This window comes from Chiloscyllium plagiosum, unplaced genomic scaffold, assembly GCF_037043375.1.
Source record: "Chiloscyllium plagiosum isolate Xiang-an unplaced genomic scaffold, Cpla_swu_hap1 HiC_scaffold_10, whole genome shotgun sequence".
NCBI lineage: Eukaryota > Metazoa > Chordata > Chondrichthyes > Orectolobiformes > Hemiscylliidae > Chiloscyllium > Chiloscyllium plagiosum.
Genome location: NW_028270148.1, coordinates 26,152,834 through 26,170,964, shown reverse-complemented (window position 1 = coordinate 26,170,964; position 18,131 = coordinate 26,152,834). Strand labels below are relative to the sequence as shown.

Sequence of the window (18,131 nt, the reverse complement as noted above, 5' to 3'; positions counted from 1 at the left end):
TCAGGCGAGGGCTTTCTCAATGTAACAACGTGTAACATTTTCAAACTGAGTTTCAGGTGTCAGGACAGATTCTTGCTGGACATGGTGAGATGTCTATTAATGGGTAACTACAGTGCTGTTGGATCAACTTTGTGTATAGAACAAGGCTGCTGTTCACTTTGAATGTGTTTTTCACAGACTTATTAGATTTCAGGTGATTCAATAAATGAAATAGATAAATTTGATTACAGCAGCTACCATAATGTAAATGATTGTTCACATGAAGACCAATTAATATAGAGAGAAAAATAACTAATAAATATTAACCCAGTGGTCTCTGTTTATTGTGATTTTAAAATTCAGAACTGTCTCCTTCTTTTACAGTGAAACCAACATTTATTGGCACCCAATCCTTTGCAGATTACGATTTACGGAGACTGATAAGCTATATTGATTGGAAACCTTTCTTTGATGTTTGGCAGCTGAAGGGAAAGTACCCAAATCGTGGATATCCCAAAATCTTTAAAGATAAAACTGTTGGTTAGTGTCAAAATGACTCTTCCATCGTGTTAGTTTCTTTAGCTATCAATACACTCGGCCATGCTATTAAGATGCCACCAACAGAATTGGCAATTTGAAGATAGTGCTACTTTGATTAAAATGACAAAACATAGATTAAACAATCAATTCAGACATGTAAAGATACACATCTGGAGCAGGTAGGATTTGAACCTAGACCTTCTGACTTAGAGGAAGGGACCCTATCACTGTATAAGAGCCCTAGCAATATGTTTTTGTTTTGTTTTTTGCTGCATGCACTGGCCACATTAGCAGTCGTACATGTAGGCCAGAAGTTGCCATGTACTGATGAGGGAGTGTGCATGAATACTATCCAATCTCAATATCCTATCCTCATAACAGGATAACTTGTTATCCATCCTGTAGGTGAAGAAGCCAAAAAGTTGTTTGAAGATGCACAGGATATGCTGAATACGCTAATTGAAGCAAAGAAATTGACTGTCAAGGGAATTATAGGATTCTGGCCAGCTCAAAGTGTTGGGGATGATATACACTTGTTTGCAAAGGATACTTACCCCCGCCTTGGTGAACCAATAGCTAAGTTTCATGGTTTAAGGCAACAGGTAAGACTTTTTGTCAGTTTAAAAAAAAGTTCCTTCAGTCTTTCGGTTGGTAAATACATTGTCAAGTGTAATATTTATGCATGCAGATCAGATAAATCTTGGACATGATTCCTTGCCTTGGAGGTCTTGTGTTAGCAAACCTGGATCTCTAGTTAGGCAAGAAAGACCGACAATGGCTCCCACCTCATCCCTGTCTTTTGATACCTGATAATTTAAAAGTATGAAAAAAGCAGCAAGACAGTTCACCACTGTTATGCCCTTCTTCACAATCATGGCTGATCTTTATCTCAATTCCCCTTCCTTGTCCAAATAAATGATAAGAGAGCCTCATTGAATTCCGTTCTATTTATAGTTGAGTAGTCTGTCAGTGAGCACTGTCTAGACAAGGGTTATTCAACCCTTTCATGGAGGAACGAGATTTCAATTTCTTTTTACAACTCAAAGACTGATGAGCAAATTTCAGAAAGATAACGTTTAGTACAATGTTAAGCATGAATTTCAAAATAAATGTTGAGCTGTGAAGAAAGCATAACTTGCCAAAAATATTGTTTCAAGCAGTCAGTTGATAATTTTTTAAAAAATTAATAAACATTGTTAAAGTGTGCCAAGTAGCAGACTTGGATTTAAAAGAAAAACCTTTATTTGCCCATATGTTAAGACCACAGTGAGAGACACAAACAGACTGGGCCTGAAGTCCTGGTCACCAAAGAAGGGAGAGGAGACCAAGGCCAAGTTAATGAGTTGAGTTTACTTAACATCAACCTTGTATTTGCCTCTGGTGGCATACACTCTAAACTGGCCTTGGCAGAGTTTATAGGTACAGGTTATAGAACCTGGTTGTATTTCACCTTTATTTTCCTTCTTGTCCAGCCTGATATGTGCATAGGTTTAGGGGATAATGGAGGAGGGGGCGAGTTTGTGGGTCTGCATCTGGCGCAGTTCCAGTCTCAGGAATATCACACTTCCACTCGCGTTCTGTCAGTCTCTTGCACTTGCTCTTTCCAGGTCTAAAAATCTCCTGTATCTGATGGGCTACATCCTAGAGTTCTGAGGGAGGTGACTGAAGAAATAGCGGAGGCATTGGTTGTAATCTTTCAAAAGTCACTGGAGTCAGGGAACGTCTCAGATGATTGGAAAATTGTTGTAATCCCCCCTGTTCGAGAAAGGATCAAGACAAAAGATGGAAAATTATAGGCTGATTAGCCTAACCTGAGTTGTAGGTAAAGTTCTAGAATCCATCGTTAAGGGTGAGATTTCTAAATTCTTGGAAGTATAGGGTCAGATTGAACAAGTCAGCATGGATTTAGTAAAGGGAGGTTGTGCCTGACAAACCTGTTAGAATTCTTTGAAGAGGTAACAAGTAGGTTAGACCAGGGAAACTTGGTGGATGTTATCTACCTAGACTTCCAAAAGGCCTTTGATAAGGTGCCTCATTGGAGGCTGCTGAGTAAGGTGAGGGCACATAGTGTTCGAGGTGAGCTACTGGCATGGATTGAGAATTGGATGTCTGACAGAAGGCAGAGACTTGGAATAAAAGGTTCTTTTTCGGAATGGCAGCTAGTGACTAGTGGTGCCCCGCAGGGTTCAGTGTTGGGGCCACAGCTGTTCACTTTATATATTAATGATCTGGATGAAGGGACTGGGGGCATTATGCAAAGTTCGCTGAAGATACGACGTTAGGCGGACAAATAGGTAATACTGAGGAGGTGGGAAGGCTGCAGAAAGATTTAGACAGTTTAGAAGAGTGGTCCAGGAAATGGCTGATGAAATTCAACGTGAGCAAATGTGAGGTTTTGCACTTCGGAAAAAAGAATACTGGGACGGACGAATTTCTAAACGGTGAGAAAATTCCTAAAGCCAAAGTACAAAGGGATCTGGGAGTGCTAGTCCAGGATTCTCTAAAGGTTGACTTGCAGGTTGAGTCTGTGGTTAAGAAAGCAAATGTAATGTTGTCATTTATCTCAAGTGGGTTGGAATGTAAAAGCAGTGATGCTCTACTGAGACTTTATAAAGCTCTGGTTAGGCCCCACTTAGAATACTGCATCCAGTTTTGGGCCCCATACCTCCGGAAGGACATAATGCTACTGGAGCAAGTAAGAGAAACTTTATAATGGGGAAAGAGTTTTAACCACTAGAGATTCATAACTGATTACCTATAGCTAGTTTCCCTGACACACACAGATAGGAAAAAAATGAGTATGATGGAAAGACTGGGAAGGTAGTTCAATGGACCTTGTTTATGGGGTTTGCTGAAATGAATCTTTTGGCTTATCAGGACATGCACTTCCTTGATTATCCTTCTCTAGACATTTTAACTTGTTTGCAGAAGGTACAGGATGGCTGGTTAACACTTATGTAGTCTCTGGCATACTCAGTAAGAGCCAGCTTACAGTAACTGCTGAGGGAAAATAAACCGGCTTTATTCAGGCTTATGGTGTCTTTTCTTACTGGAGAGAAAGAGATGGGTCCTGCACTTGTGGAGATCTGGTGGCTTCACCCACAAGTTCACACCCCACAAACTATTCCTACCTGGGACCCAATAACATAAACTTTCTGCCTACAATAACTATGCCCTCAAAAACCGGTCACTAGTTCACAGACCAATTATCTACTTATTAGCAGCCAAACCTCCATTCATGCACACCCCTTTGCTCCAACTCATCTTCCCTCCCACTGCTTAAACATATAGTAGTGTAAACAGTACTTACCAAGAGTGTCAGATCACTTGCTTTTAAAACGTTGTGAAAGCTTCGACAATCCTATTTCATTCCCCAATGAGGAATCCGGAAAAATAAAGCCCTTGTCTTTACAACTGGCATCTCTTTGATTTCGTAGTAGAATAATTGCAATTTAACAACCATCTGAACACTTGCAAACAAAAGGCAATAAGCATAAAGGGTAGATTTTGGATGTTTTTGCATCAATGAAATGTTATGGGGAGTATGTTGCCAATGTGAAATTGCACTTTACAAATTTTGCTGTCTCAGTTGACATAGATAGTTCTTGGTACATTCTATGTATTGCATATGTTATTATATCTAGAGTCACAGCTGTTGATTTGACTTCTGTTAGGTACTGTGTGCCATCAGAATGATTGTTGTAGATTGCCACTAAATACAGTTGCTTCAACTTTTACATTTTCTAGGTGGACAAGAACTCCATTAGCACAGAGAAGTACTACTGCATTTCTGATTTCATAGCACCTAAGGATTCTGGCGTGCCGGATTACATCGGCATGTTTGCAGTGGCGTGCTTTGGTGCCGAACGTCTAAGCAAGCAATATGAGGAGGAGGGTGATGACTACAGCAGCATAATGGTTAAAGCCTTGGCAGACAGACTAGCTGAGGTAAGACTGATACTGTACTTGGGTTACTTAACTAGAGTTTACAAACGAATTTACAAATTTATTGGAAACTAACATTTTCATATTGAATAATTTTGTATTTCATAACTGTGTTCTTATGTCAACAATGAATTAGCCATCCTCTTTGAAATTAAAAAAAAAAATCCGTCTTGAGTTTAGCTGTAGCTAATGGCTTAGTGGCATTATCGCTGGACTGTTAATCCAGAGACCAGGAAATGTTCTGGGGACCTGGGTTCAAATCCGGCCACTGCAGATGATGGAATTTGAATTCAATAAAAACCTGTTGTTGAGAGTCTAATGAGTCTACGTGTCACTACAGTTCCACAGAAATGTGGTTGACTCTTAACTGTCCCCTGACCAATTAGGGATGGATAGTAAATGCTGGCCAACAATGCTGTCATCCTATGAATGAATTTTTTTAAAATTGTCCAGACTGTAAGAGTAAGGATTGGTAAGTAAGTACTGAATTTGTGCACTGCAAAAAAAACATTTCTGAATGAGAAACACTATCAAATAATTATTTTCTTTTAACCTATCCATTGTAAACCTTTATTTGATGGTTAGCATTGCCTGCTGTTGTATTTGAGCAGTAATGCCCATTACTGGGTATAAAGTTAAGTAGATGATGAGACTATTTCAAACAAGCTGCTTATGCTTTATTTTTCTACACTGGGTAACTATATACCATTGCCTGCAAAGAGTCAAAGATCTGCGTGAATTTACTTTTGGGAAGTTATTACAGCTAGGACACAGTAAGTGGTATACAGATAGGTCATTTTAAAAATCTTACTGTTAGACCATATCTGGAGAACTGTGTGTAATTCCTAGTTCAAGAAGATATTCTGATATTAGGCTACAAATTCCAAACTTAGAAAGAGAAGTCTAATTGCAGATATGATACTAGATTTAATTGTAATATTTAATTGTTTTAGTACTACTTTAAAATTATAAAAGGTTGAAAATTCAGCATCAAGAGGCTTTCCTACCATGTAAAGAATTAAGTACAAAGAGTCTTTCAAAAGAAACAAAACAAGCTTTAAATACAAAAAAAAAATCCATAATATGTTTAATAAATTACTAGCCTGAGTACTGGAACATAAAAAACTTCAGAATTACAGCTTCCTTGTTCTGATCAAGAAATGAAGTCCATAGTTATTAGAAATGTAGCAAGAGAACTCTCCAGACAGGGACAGTCAGATGACCCAAAAGATACCTCTAAAACAACTGGGGAAAAAACCATGCAATTGTAGGAGTAGATTCTTTACTCAGCGAGTCGGGAGTTCATGGAATGCCCTGCCAGTAGCAGTGGTGGACTCTACCTCTTTATAGGCATTTAAACGGACATTGGATAGGCATATGGAGGATAGTGGGCTAGTGGAGGTTAGGTGGGCTTGGATCGGCGCAACATCGAGAGCCAAAGGGCCTGTGCTGCGCTGTATTTTTCCATGTTCTATGTTCTATGAGTGGTTTGTTCTGATTCAATTTTAGTCTCTAAACATTAATTAAAATTCAACTTAGCTTTTCAGTCATTTATTAAGAAGTTGTATGATAATGTGAATGGTGATATTGTGCAGTGTAACAAAATTGGCAATAAAAGAATGAAGAAAATAACATTTCTAAACAAAATGTCAAATGATTTTTATGAAAGGACAAAGTCTTAAGTCACAATCATATGATTCACTAAATTACAGAAAATATTTGCACACATCAAAAGCCACCATGACAAAAGTCACAAGATTGTTCTTAATGAAGATTATGCCTTTAGAAAGAAGTTGTGAATTACAGAAAGATTTTATTAAAAGGATAATCATAGTCATTGGGCCTAGATAACTTACAAAAAATTAAATCATTTCTTCTTTAATTATCATTTCTTCCTGATACTGGATAAAATTTAAACATGAGCTGAGAAGCAGCACATAAGAGAATCCAACTCTCTCTCCTTTACATTAATTGGCTTAGTATTGCTGAATTCTCCAATATTTAAATTTTGGGAGTTACTGCTCAGAAACATAACTGCACTATTCCTCAGAACTGCCCCTCTTCATAGTCCCTACAAGTTTAAAGGTGAAGTCAGTAAGCTCTGTTTCATGTGGGAATTTAAAGAGTGTGAATAGCTCATACATGCAATCTCTATATTCCCAGTCTTCCAAGCCTGGGTTATAAATAATGTCCTAAACATCTGTGGAAACACTAAAATATCCTAAACATTGTTGTTATTAGTGTTAGTTACACCACAGCATTTTGAATCTTTATTTGGAAAACCTGAGGCAATTTAGACCTGGCATTAATTCATTGTTTTTGGGAAGTAAAGTATTTAATCAATATGTAAACAGTGTGATAATAAGTGAGGTGCAGCTTTTAGTGCATATTACAAACACACACAATTTGATGACCAAATGACAGGCCAAACTGCTGAAATGGAATTTGCTTTGTGAAATTGTCAAAATGTTCAGTGCTATAAACAACAAAGTGTAGAGAAATTATTGTTTTGTTTAACTTATTTTTGAATAGCTTGATTCATTTGCTTTGATGCTGCAAATTATTTTCCAAAGATATTTTATTTTATTTTCATATTTCAAAGGCATTTGCAGAAGAGCTGCATGTGAGAGTCCGGAAGGAATTTTGGGGATACTCCCCTGATGAGAGCCTGGATATTGCTAGTATACATAGAATCAAATATGTGGGAATTCGTCCAGCTCCAGGGTACCCAAGCCAACCCGATCACACTGAGAAAATAACAATGTGGAAACTAGCCAATATTGAGGAAACGACAGGTAATCACTTTTAAGACTCATTTAATATGTTCAGATAGAATTGGTTTGTGAATGGTTAGAATAGCAGTTAAAAAAAATTCCATTTAAAATTGTATGCCTTGCTTATTTGCTACTTAGTTTGAAGTTTTGCTGAAATTACAGCTTATACTCACTTTCCTGCACCAATTTAATAACTAGATTGGATAAATAAAATTATAGTTTTGTCTTTAATTAGTTGAGAACATGTGTGTACTCTGATACATTCAATAAATAGTGAAGATTTAATATTTGTCTCATCAACATCTGACTAAAAGGTCTCTTTACTTTCTGCATAGGAATTACATTGACAGAATCTTTGGCTATGACTCCAGCTGCAGCAGTCTCAGGCTTTTATTTTTCCAGTCCACAATCTATGTATTTTGCTGTTGGAAAAATTACGAAGGAACAGGTTGGTTGTTAATTTGTGAAACAATTAAATCCAGAAAATGCATGGTTAAATTTGCTTAAAATATGGAAATAGTTGAGGAAGGCACATAAGCCAGGCAACGCTTTCTTCAATTTTTGGGGGCTATTTGAAGTTATATAACTGAACCTCTAACTAAGCATTCAGAAATTCCTTTTATTATTTCTACTTGAGCATATTTTTGAATTAACTCAATGTAGCTTTTCATTAATTATATTAAGTAACTACTTGCACAAGGAAGTCTGGAGAAAGATGCAGTGGATTTTGTCAAGGTGTGTCGCAGGACTCTGTGATCTACACTCAGTTTCTGTGTGCAAGAATGACACTCTTTTTGAAGACCAACTGCTCAGGCAAATCTAGAGCAAGGGCTTGACCTTGATGGGGTGTTGTAGACCTGCCACATTCCAAGTCCAGGACTACATGTTGAGTGATGCACTAAAGCTTGGGGCAGTTGCCACCAAGGCTGTATGGGGAAAGACTGAGGTCTTCCTGGTGAAGTAGCCTCCTGGTACCTCAAATGCATGTAAATATAGTCTGGTTCAAGTAAGATCCCTTTGGTCTTTTGACTCTATCCAAACCCCAATGTTTGTTTGCTTCCTTGATATGCTAATATACAGAACAAAACTGCATTTGTAACTATGCATAGATATCTAAGAATAAAGTATATTTTGAAATAAAAAATAATTCCAACAATGACAAATTCTTCAAGTGCTATAATGAAGTATCAGCTGAACTGCTTTTAAAACAGCAGAGTATGAAATAGGTGTGGATTTTAGGATTGAATTCTGTACTGTCAATGCATTCTGAATGTCTCCTAACTGCCAAGAGCTACCACTGAGTAGAACGGAGATAAATTTCCAAGCTCGGACCACAAAAGGAGAATTAAGTGATATGTTTTCAGGTAATTTCCAGCAAAGTCAAATAAAGGACAGACATAGGAAAGGATGCTATTTGTAAATATTGAGTTTGATACACTGTGAAGTAAATGAATTGGGTAAAAATTCAAATTACAGATGGCTACTAGAGAAATTTCAGGTTTATGAAAACATTACAGAAGATGCTAATTTTCCATTTAATGAAATATTTTTAGTGACAGTGCATAAGAATTCAGTTTGAGCTATCCTGGTTATTGAAAAGCTCAATTAATCATTGTTATCTGTAAATTTCCACTACTCAAAAAGAATCCAAACTATGTTAAATTATTGATTTCAGTCAAGACAAAGCAGTTATGCCCAAGACTGGGATAAGGAATCAGTACAACTTCTGATTCTTGATCCTTATGCAGAGATGCCTGCTGCATTTGTTGTGGTAAGGTTTAGACCCAATGTTGATGGTGTACTAAAATCTACTATCAAGGCTCATACATCCATAAATTATCATCCTTCCAAAAAAAACTTTATATTCTTCCCAATTTTCTTTTAAAGTAGCTGCTGTTTACCATGTACTAGTATAATACCTACATTAAAAGTAGGTAAGTTGGCCAAACAAAAAAAGACTTAACGTTTGGTGGAATTAAGTTCATCATATACTTTGCACAGTTTTCTTATCCAAGGAATATTTTTAACCCATTTTACTACATTTAAAACCACAAAATGCAGATTTTTTAAAACTGTAAAATTTACAAGGATGGCATGTTGAACTTGCAGATCAGTGTTTAGATCAAAGACAGTTAACCTGTGTATTGATGTGACTATTTGTTGGAATTTTACAATTAATGTGAATGTGATGTTCATTTACAGGTTGAGGATTATGCAGCCAGAAAACAGATGAAAGTAGAAGAGGTTGAGAAATGGCTGGGACCCATTTTAGGATATGAGACTGACTGATAGATTTTTAATACAAATCGTGATGAGATGCCATAAAGTTGGTCTTATGCACAGATTTGTGTCTTACTGCATTTTTTCATGTTACAAAATGTCTATGCATAAAAAATTCTTGAAAGTAGTTTAGGATCACACTTGTAAACTAACAGTTTGGAACTCGATCAGCCATCTTAATCCATTTTAGTAAAAAAATAGAATTTAGGAGTTTAAGAATATGCACTTTTTCTCTCAAGGCTTCACTTCCTTTAAATTATTCCCAGAGACAATACTTCCAGTTCCTGGCAGAGTATTCATCTAGTTCCCAGGCTACTTACTTTAGTATTGAATATTGCTGAGAGTGTAACTTACCAAATATTTCACTGATCACCCAGTTTCCAATGTTCTCAATTAGTAGCAGTTGCTACTAGTTTCAGACAATTAAAAAAAATTCAACTAAAGAAGTAACATTAACAAACACCTTTGTGAAAAAAGTGGTCAGCCTAAATGCTTAAGTTAATACGGGCTTAAATACAAAAACACCAACATATGGTATCATCAAATAGTGGTGTCGAGGCTTTTTGTCCTTCTTCACTTTTGAGTATTAGTATATCTTGTTTTGTGAAAGGTGACAGCAGAGCATAGAAATTGCCAATTAATTGCATGCTTAAGTGGTTGCGTATAAGAGGAAGGGTTTAAAACTGATATGGGCCAAGTGCTGGCAAATGGGACCAGATTAATTTTGGATATTTGGTTGGCCTAGATGAGTTGGACCAAAGGGTCAGCTTCTGTGCTGTATATCTGACTATGATCAACATGTGAATTATTTAACTGTTTCTAAATGGATGATATTCCTCAATTTTCTGGAGTGATCAATGTACATAATTCTACATTATGTGCTCACTAGCTCCTCTGGATTGTATGTTCAGTATCATTCTCCAAGCAATTACATACTTTTGGTAATTTGGGCAATGCTCATGTGACTATGTTTATAAGGAGAAAATTAGGGGGGGGGGGGGAAAAAGGAGAGAGAAAGTAGAACTAGCCACTTATCCACTCAAACCTTAAATCAGACCAGACTCCATTTAGCTCACTTTCCCCATATTCCTTAATTACTTTAGCTAACAAAAACAACAATTAATCCATTATCATTTGCTATTTACAGAAGAGAGTTCTTAAGTGTCACCCTTTGTGTGTGATGTGTTTCCTAATTTAACTTAAAAGATTTAAGAGCCAGTCCTCTTTGAACTAATCTCCTCAACAAAGGGAAGTACCAGCACAGCATCCAGCCTGCCACTGTGCCCTCAGGATCTTTCCATTTTTATGGTTAGAGATTTTATTTTTCCCCATCTTGCTTGCCTAGTCCTGTAAAAAAAGTAATTTGTTCTTCTGCCACAACTGTACTGATTTACATCGACAAGGGATGAAAACCTTAACCTTCCTGTTCTACTTCCTAACCAATTACCTTTTGCATTCGTTCACATACAAACAGGATTAAAAGGTAAAAACTTCTATGCAAAACAATAGGACCATTGCAGGTTCAATATCATTAAAATGTGAATGGCATCTAGAAGTAAGCTGGGTTTATATTAACCTCTAGTCATTTGTATTTTAATATTTATAAATATTACCTTGAAATGGCACTTTTATCATGTGTAGATCAGGTAAAAAACACTTTGATGTTCAGATCAAATTTCTGATTAGAGCACTGAAATGATTCGTTAAGCTCCAGGTATTGGTTTCTAATGAAGGTCAAGGGAATTCTGGATTCAATTCTAAACACCAGAATATCCAGACTAACCCTTTAAGTTATTAAACCAGATACCTAAGAAACTGCCAATAAACTAAGCAAAATCTGGATATTCTATTAATAGCGCAAAGATATTGCACAACATGTCTCCAATCTCAAACTGATGTTTTTAAAAATAAAGTATATTTAAAGAGCTTTAGAATTGCAGTAAATGTTATCTTTTGAATTATTTTACAAGTTTTAAACTAACCTGTATTTTTATTATGTATATAAATCTTTGGATGAAAACTAATTTTAATCAACATGATTTTCATTCATGGGATAAGTAAAGTTTTTTTGTTTGAAGAGTTCTTTTTTGTTTATTCAAGACATATGGCATTCACTAATCAACATCCAGGTTTTACAAGTCCCTCAAACCCAATCACTTACTTTGAACAGCCAAAGGATTTATAGAATAAGACATTTATAAATTTGGTTTAAAAAAAGTGGTCTCCTACTTGTATGCAAGTTTCTGACTTGCTCAAGAGTAATGTTAACACAAAATCGATCCTTCAACAGCCAGGTACCATTATGGAAACAGTACAGATGTACATGTTGATTTAGCTAAGATAGCAAAGGGTCATTTGTTACTTAGGCAGTTGCCACATGTTATTAGTGATCATACAGGAAGATGGCTGACACTAATCTGTGTATCTCCTGAATGAAGCGTGTAACCTGTAGTCAAATGCAGGAACCTGCTGTTGAAATGTCCTGTGCTCAAATGAGGACAATTTAAAGAGAGCATGCAAATTTCAACCCCTTGCCAAGAAACTCAACTTGATTCCTTCCTGAAGGTCTCCTGTTCTAGAGGCTTGTTTGTTTTCAAAGAAGTGAAACTTTCAATTAACTAAATTTTAACCCTAGTTTAGCTGGGTGATGTTCTAGATGATCACGTCATCTTAATAGTGCTAGGAGTTGCTGGATGTCCGGTTCTAATAATTGATCATTCAAGTATAATGACTATATAATGCAAAATGGCTGGATTTAAATTGTGCCATGATAATTTGAATAAACTGGTCATTAGTGGACAAGCAAAAGAAAAACCAAAATGAAAGCTTCTATAATGATCTAAAGACTCATTTAGATAATCATCCTTCAGAGAAGAGGGTCGACCACCTTTACCCCATCTGACATACATGCCATTTCAATCCCACAATACATGTCAGGCTCACTGGCATCTAAAACTAGCCACACAAATAATTTTCCTTAACATAAGTAGAAAAGCATATTCACAAAGAAGAATTAAGCTAAAGTGAGCTTTTCCACTTAAAAAAAAAAATCATTAAGCATTCCATTATTCACATTATACTCCTAAGAACAGGAAGCAGTTGTCATTCTGAAGTTGGGCCAGTAAATCAGTTGCAACTTCCATCTCACTCAACCAAATTGATGGACACTTTTCAATTGGTGAATAATTAGGCAATTAAATATTCAGAATCAGTTTATTGGAAACAAACAAGTACAAAATAAAGTGGATATTTCATTACAGGGAAATAAAACTCATAACAATGCTGACTTGAGAAATTTAAAACTTCATCATGCCACAAAAGCAAAGTCATTATTTCAAGCAAGATAATTACATCTCTTCACATTCCTACCAGAAGGCATAATTAACAATACCATCTACACATCACTGAGGCAATTTGGAATGGTGTAGCAGTTTTTATTTAAAAAGTCATACCCTGTATAAATCTGTGACTATATTAAAAAAAAAAGCTCGTGGCTCCATAATAATTCAGACAAAGTTGAGAGCCCATCTTAAGAATCTGGATTTATTCAAATAAGGACATTGCCCATCACACATTAGACTAACAGCAATTTCAGAAGCCATGATCTAAGTGTTGGTGTTTCAATTTATTAAGTTTGGAATGCAGCATAAGCAGTTATTAATTTTTGTACACCTGGGCAAGTTACTGGACAAATTTAAAATATTTATTGCATGGTGTTGACAAATTAGTACATTTCTAGGGTGGTCACAAACAACGGAGTTCAAAACAAACCGGTTTTCTTCACTTTGTTTCAAAAGTATAAGCAGCAAATTGGTCATTTAGGGTTTCATTGATACTTTTGTACCGTGGACATATCATGCAGGTTATTTTTGAAAGTACTTATTTTGAAATAAAAGTATCAAAATTGCTCACTAGACATTACTACAGAGTTTAAGAAAGAATAACCCAGCAACAGATGACCTAGGAATGGATAGTTTACAATTAAATTTCAGAACTTGGACTAAAGGTAGTTATCAACTAAATGCAAAAAGAATATAGCTTCTAAAGCTTCATATTCAAAAGAATGGCTCAAGTATGCTCTTTCATTGCAAGTAAAATATAAAAATTTTTAAAATAGTTTATTTGCTACAGAAATCTTTTTTCTCAAATGTCGAGCCACATCATTTCTTGTTTTAAAGACCTTAACTTACATGAACTAATGAACAAATTCTGATTAAAAGAATGATCAGTGCAAAAACACTGTACCATTTACCATGTTAAATAGCAGTATCAAATTTGTTTTCAATAATTGTCATCAATCAAAACGTACCTCTTTTGGCTAAGACTCACTTAAAAGGCTGAGATCAGTTCAATATTTCAGAGTGGGATGGGGAAAGTGGAAAGAAGTCAAGATTTTCTTTCGTACTTGACACAAAGCATTTCTCAGGTAAAGCAAATTTTATATAATTTGTATTTAAATAGCACCTTTTCAACATAAAATATCCCAAGGCACAGAGTCGATTTAGCAAAAATCTAAGTTCACTGCTACTCACCTCATTACAATGTTAGAGTTTTAAGCTTCCAGACTTTCAAAACAACAGTTATTGCACCATTTCCGCAGAATTTCTCATTTTTTCAGTTAACTTCAAAATTTCAGTTAGCAATGATTTCTTTGTCTGAGTTAATAAAAACCCAAACTGTTTGGAAACTTTCACGTGACACAGCAACTACAGCCTTCAAAGGTTAGAAGGTAAGGGAGTGATAGATTTTGGCTATACTGTAATGGATAAAGTGCATCCTAATTTGACACCTAACTAGCAGATCTCTGGTTATAAAAGTGTGTCTCTGCTCGTTCTGGAACCCCAGCCCCCAAACAAATTTTAATACTAATGCAATTCAAATGAAAATTATACATTTTATCCATAATGTATCCTTATTATTTTGCCTCTAAACATGGTGAACTTACTAAAGCAGTTTTATTTTTAGTATATTCCCAGGTGCATTCACATTATCATGGTAATGGAACACTTTCCTCACATTATGATAAACTAAGTATAAATCAAGGAATACAGTTTTATACTTATACTTTTTGCTCAGTTATCACAGAAGAATTCCCCTTCAACTATCTGAATGCACAAATAGTCAGTAAAATTCTGCTTTCTGCTGAAACTATTGCAAGTTTCCATTGTCACTTCAATGTCCAGCAGTTTGAGAGCTGAGTAGATTCCCTATTAGAGAGCTCCCAGTTTGTTTCCAACTTTCCCAGTTATTTTAACTCTAACCTTCTCAAAAAAGAAGGTATGTAGTTTAGAGAAGTGGCCAAATGTACCACATAGAAACAATATCAATCCACAGACTAGAAAATGCCTGGTCATCACTGGTCATGCCAAATGAATAGATCTGAGTGAGGGAGGAAACCCTAGGAAAGGCAATGTTCAATGGGAGAGGAGGACAGAAGTCAAGTTCCCCACACAATTGTGATTTCACAGAAATTCAGGCTGATCAGAGATATGGCAGCAAACACATCATGACTGGCTTTTTTTACCTTCTCTGTCCATGACCAAAAAGACCACCTATCTAGATTCACTAGGACATTTATGATGTTCTTAAAAGCTGCCAGTGCTCCTGGAAATGAGGCATGAATGGCCAGAAATAAAAACAAAATCGAAAGGACCATTTAGTTGATCTGGATCTGATTATTAAAACATTTGGAAGTACTAGCTAGAATATGATTTTATACATAGTTAGTCAAACTGGGAATAAAGTAGCAAATATGCCACAAAAATAGTGAAAAGAAAAAGGTGGGGTGGGATGGGGAGGGGAAACGAAAGAAAGAACGAAGATACACATAGGATGTTTATATAATCTAAATCAGGAGAAAGAGTAGCACAGGACTGTATTGCACCTGAGAATAGTCACTGACTTAGCTCAGTTTAACTGGCCACTTTGACAGCCACAAAAAGGATATAAAATACTGACTCAAAAATTAAGATGGAATGCACCAAGCTTTTTATAACAATGCAATGGCTGGCTCGCGTTCAGAATATTCCTAAGAAAATGGGGAGTTGTAACTAAACAAAATACTCATTATATTTTCAATATTTACTCACAGCTGTCAAACAAAAAAATGACAAATTAAAAGTATAAATCAAGATTAGACATGGAAGATCATAGAATAATTTATACAAAAATTGTGAAAAAATGAATAGTTAAACAATACCAAAACACCTCAATGTTGATTACAAGAGGCTAAATTATACAGAAAATAAAATTTTATTTGACTGTGTGAAGGAAGATGAAGCATGAAAATATATTAAGCTCCCTCACCGAGGTATTACACAAGGTTTTAAGTATGTCCATGTTCCAACCTCAACCTCCTCCCCTTCAGAGGTAGAGAGAGATTATTAGATCTGTAGAACCAAGCTGGCTGCAGAAACATTATCACCACCACCTACAGTCTGGTAGACCTCTGTACATACCAGCACTGGAGCAACACAAATTTCATAGTTGTCCTCCTCCCAGCAAGAAACAGGGCGATTTTCTTCAAGCGGAATTTTCTTACTCCCTTGCTCACGGCTTATAGAAAAAGAATCATCCATTATCAACTTGGCTTTGCTGGTGTCAATATTTGGTGAGCCACAAACATGGCGATGTGCAGTCAGTGAAGCTTTGGCAGCTGCTGACATGGTGTTTCTCCAAGAAGACCCTTTAGCAATAACGATTGCCTGGAAAGCAAGAGTATGAACATGCAGACGTGTCAGTCTGCGGTTTGCGCTTGTTATTTCCTGAGAATTTAAGATACGATATACATCCCGCATCTGATCAAGTACATTTGCTACTCTTGGGTAAGGGTCAGATAAGACAGTGATATTGGATCCCTTTAACATGCTAAGTAGATTGGGTAACTCTTGTTCATTCATTCCTAAAGAATCTACATGAGTAATGACATAGGATAAAAGTTTGCTCAGAACACTGCGATCCACAAAAGAGGCCATCTCAAAATGGATTCCAGTGGTGCGATCCATTGATAAAAGGAGATCCTGGAGCAATCTTAACCGCTTGTCAAGTTGACCTGTAAAAGAAAAAAAATTGTTAATGCATCATAATGAATTATTTAAGGAATTCTAATAGTTCTGTAACTAAACTATGATATTTTTGGCATGGAGTGCACAATGAAGTAAAGCTATACCAATTTCCTCAACCAACCCAACAAGAATTGCAAACATTTCTCCACAATTGCAAAACAAACAGCAGGTAAAAACAAATATCAAGCTATTGTGCATTATGCAGAGATAGGGTTAAATTCCCAATGATAATTTGGTTTCAGAGTGTGATGAGTAGATGGAGGTGGGGATAATGGTGATAGGTCGGAGAGGAGGTCACTTCCAATTAATAAAACAGTGGCTGCCCCATGGCTGACCAACTCCCCCTCCTATTCCGCCAAGGACATGCAGGTCCTGAACCTTCTCCATCCACTCCCTAACCATCTGACGCCTGGAGGAAGAATGCCTCATCTTCTGCCTCGGGACCCTCCAACACCACGGCATCAATGTGGATTTCACCAGTTTCCCCATTTCCCCTCCCTCGACTTATCCCAGTTCCAACCTTCCAGCTCAGCACTGCCCTCATGACCTGTCCATCTTTCTCCCCACCTATTCGCTTCACTCTCCTCACCATTATCTTCACCTCCATCTACCTATCGCACTCTAAGCTACCTTGCCACCCCCCCCCAGCCTCACCCATCTCACCACCCCCTCCGCTCTCAGCTTCATTTCTGATGAAGGGCTTTTTGCCTAAAACATAGATTCTCCTGCTCCTTGGATGCTACCTGATCTGCTGTGCTTTTCCAGCACCACACTCTCAACTCGGATCTCCAGCACCTGCAGACCTCAATTTCTATTTTTAAAAAGAAAGTAAGTACATACAAAAAAACTACTGGAGAGAGAAAAGGCTCAACAGCAATAGAGAAATAAAGTCTGTTGCAAGAATTGTGCATGTTTTGTCGGGAAAGACACACAGATTCAAGTTAGATAGCATCACCTGACAAGGAGTGGTTGATTGTGCAAAGCAACATGGCTGAATACAATTACAATCAGAATCTGAAAGATAGTGTCCATAAGTAGCTTTCAAATCACTAGCTAGGTAAATTATACTAGTTATTTATGGACAATCCAACAACTTCAGACTAGTGTAGATCCAAAACACAAATTATTTATGATTAGAAGCACGCCACTCTTGCATTAGTATTGCATAAACAGCATCTGTGGCCCACTACTGAAATACTTTGAATGATGTAAAGTTGTACGTGTGCAGCAGATACAAACTAAAAAACTAGCCACAGTAAATTAGACATGTCTACATACAACATTTTAACTGAGCTGAATGTTAGTAACTCTTATTAACTTCTATAATTATAAAAACAAAGAGCTGTGTTTTTGTTTGATTTCTCACATATTAAGTGCTGGGAGAAACTCAGCAGGTCTGGCCACATCTGGAGTGACAGAAAAACTTAATGCTGCAAATCCAGTGACTCACAATGTTAACAGTTTTTCTCTATGGATGCTGCCAGTCCGGAGTTTCTCCCGGAACTTCGTCTTTAATTTTTTTTTAAGTTTTACAAGTAGAGTCTCATTC

General features: G+C 36.6%; 2 protein-coding genes across 7 annotated transcripts in view; one reads left to right on the top strand and one right to left on the bottom strand.

Annotated features, from left to right (window-relative positions):
• Positions 1-11,595, top strand: part of mtr (5-methyltetrahydrofolate-homocysteine methyltransferase) — a 78,633-nt gene extending 67,038 nt beyond the window's left edge. For all 6 annotated transcript variants that reach the window (XM_087991227.1, XM_043695559.2, XM_087991228.1 and 3 more), the window contains 6 exons: positions 364-519; positions 925-1,121; positions 4,267-4,467; positions 7,067-7,259; positions 7,574-7,686; positions 9,441-11,595. In XM_087991227.1, coding sequence (XP_087847353.1) covers positions 364-519; positions 925-1,121; positions 4,267-4,467; positions 7,067-7,259; positions 7,574-7,686; positions 9,441-9,527 — 947 coding nt within the window. In that variant the 3' untranslated portion in view covers positions 9,528-11,595. The remainder of the gene's footprint in view (positions 1-363; positions 520-924; positions 1,122-4,266; positions 4,468-7,066; positions 7,260-7,573; positions 7,687-9,440) is intronic.
• Positions 11,596-12,717: 1,122 nt separating this feature from the next.
• The window catches only part of adpgk2 (ADP-dependent glucokinase 2), a 38,169-nt gene continuing 32,755 nt past the window's right edge, over positions 12,718-18,131 (bottom strand). Inside the window, exon 6 of the mRNA XM_043695557.2 lies at positions 12,718-16,569. Within this exon, the coding sequence (XP_043551492.1) occupies positions 15,902-16,569 (668 nt within the window). The 3' untranslated portion in view covers positions 12,718-15,901. The remainder of the gene's footprint in view (positions 16,570-18,131) is intronic.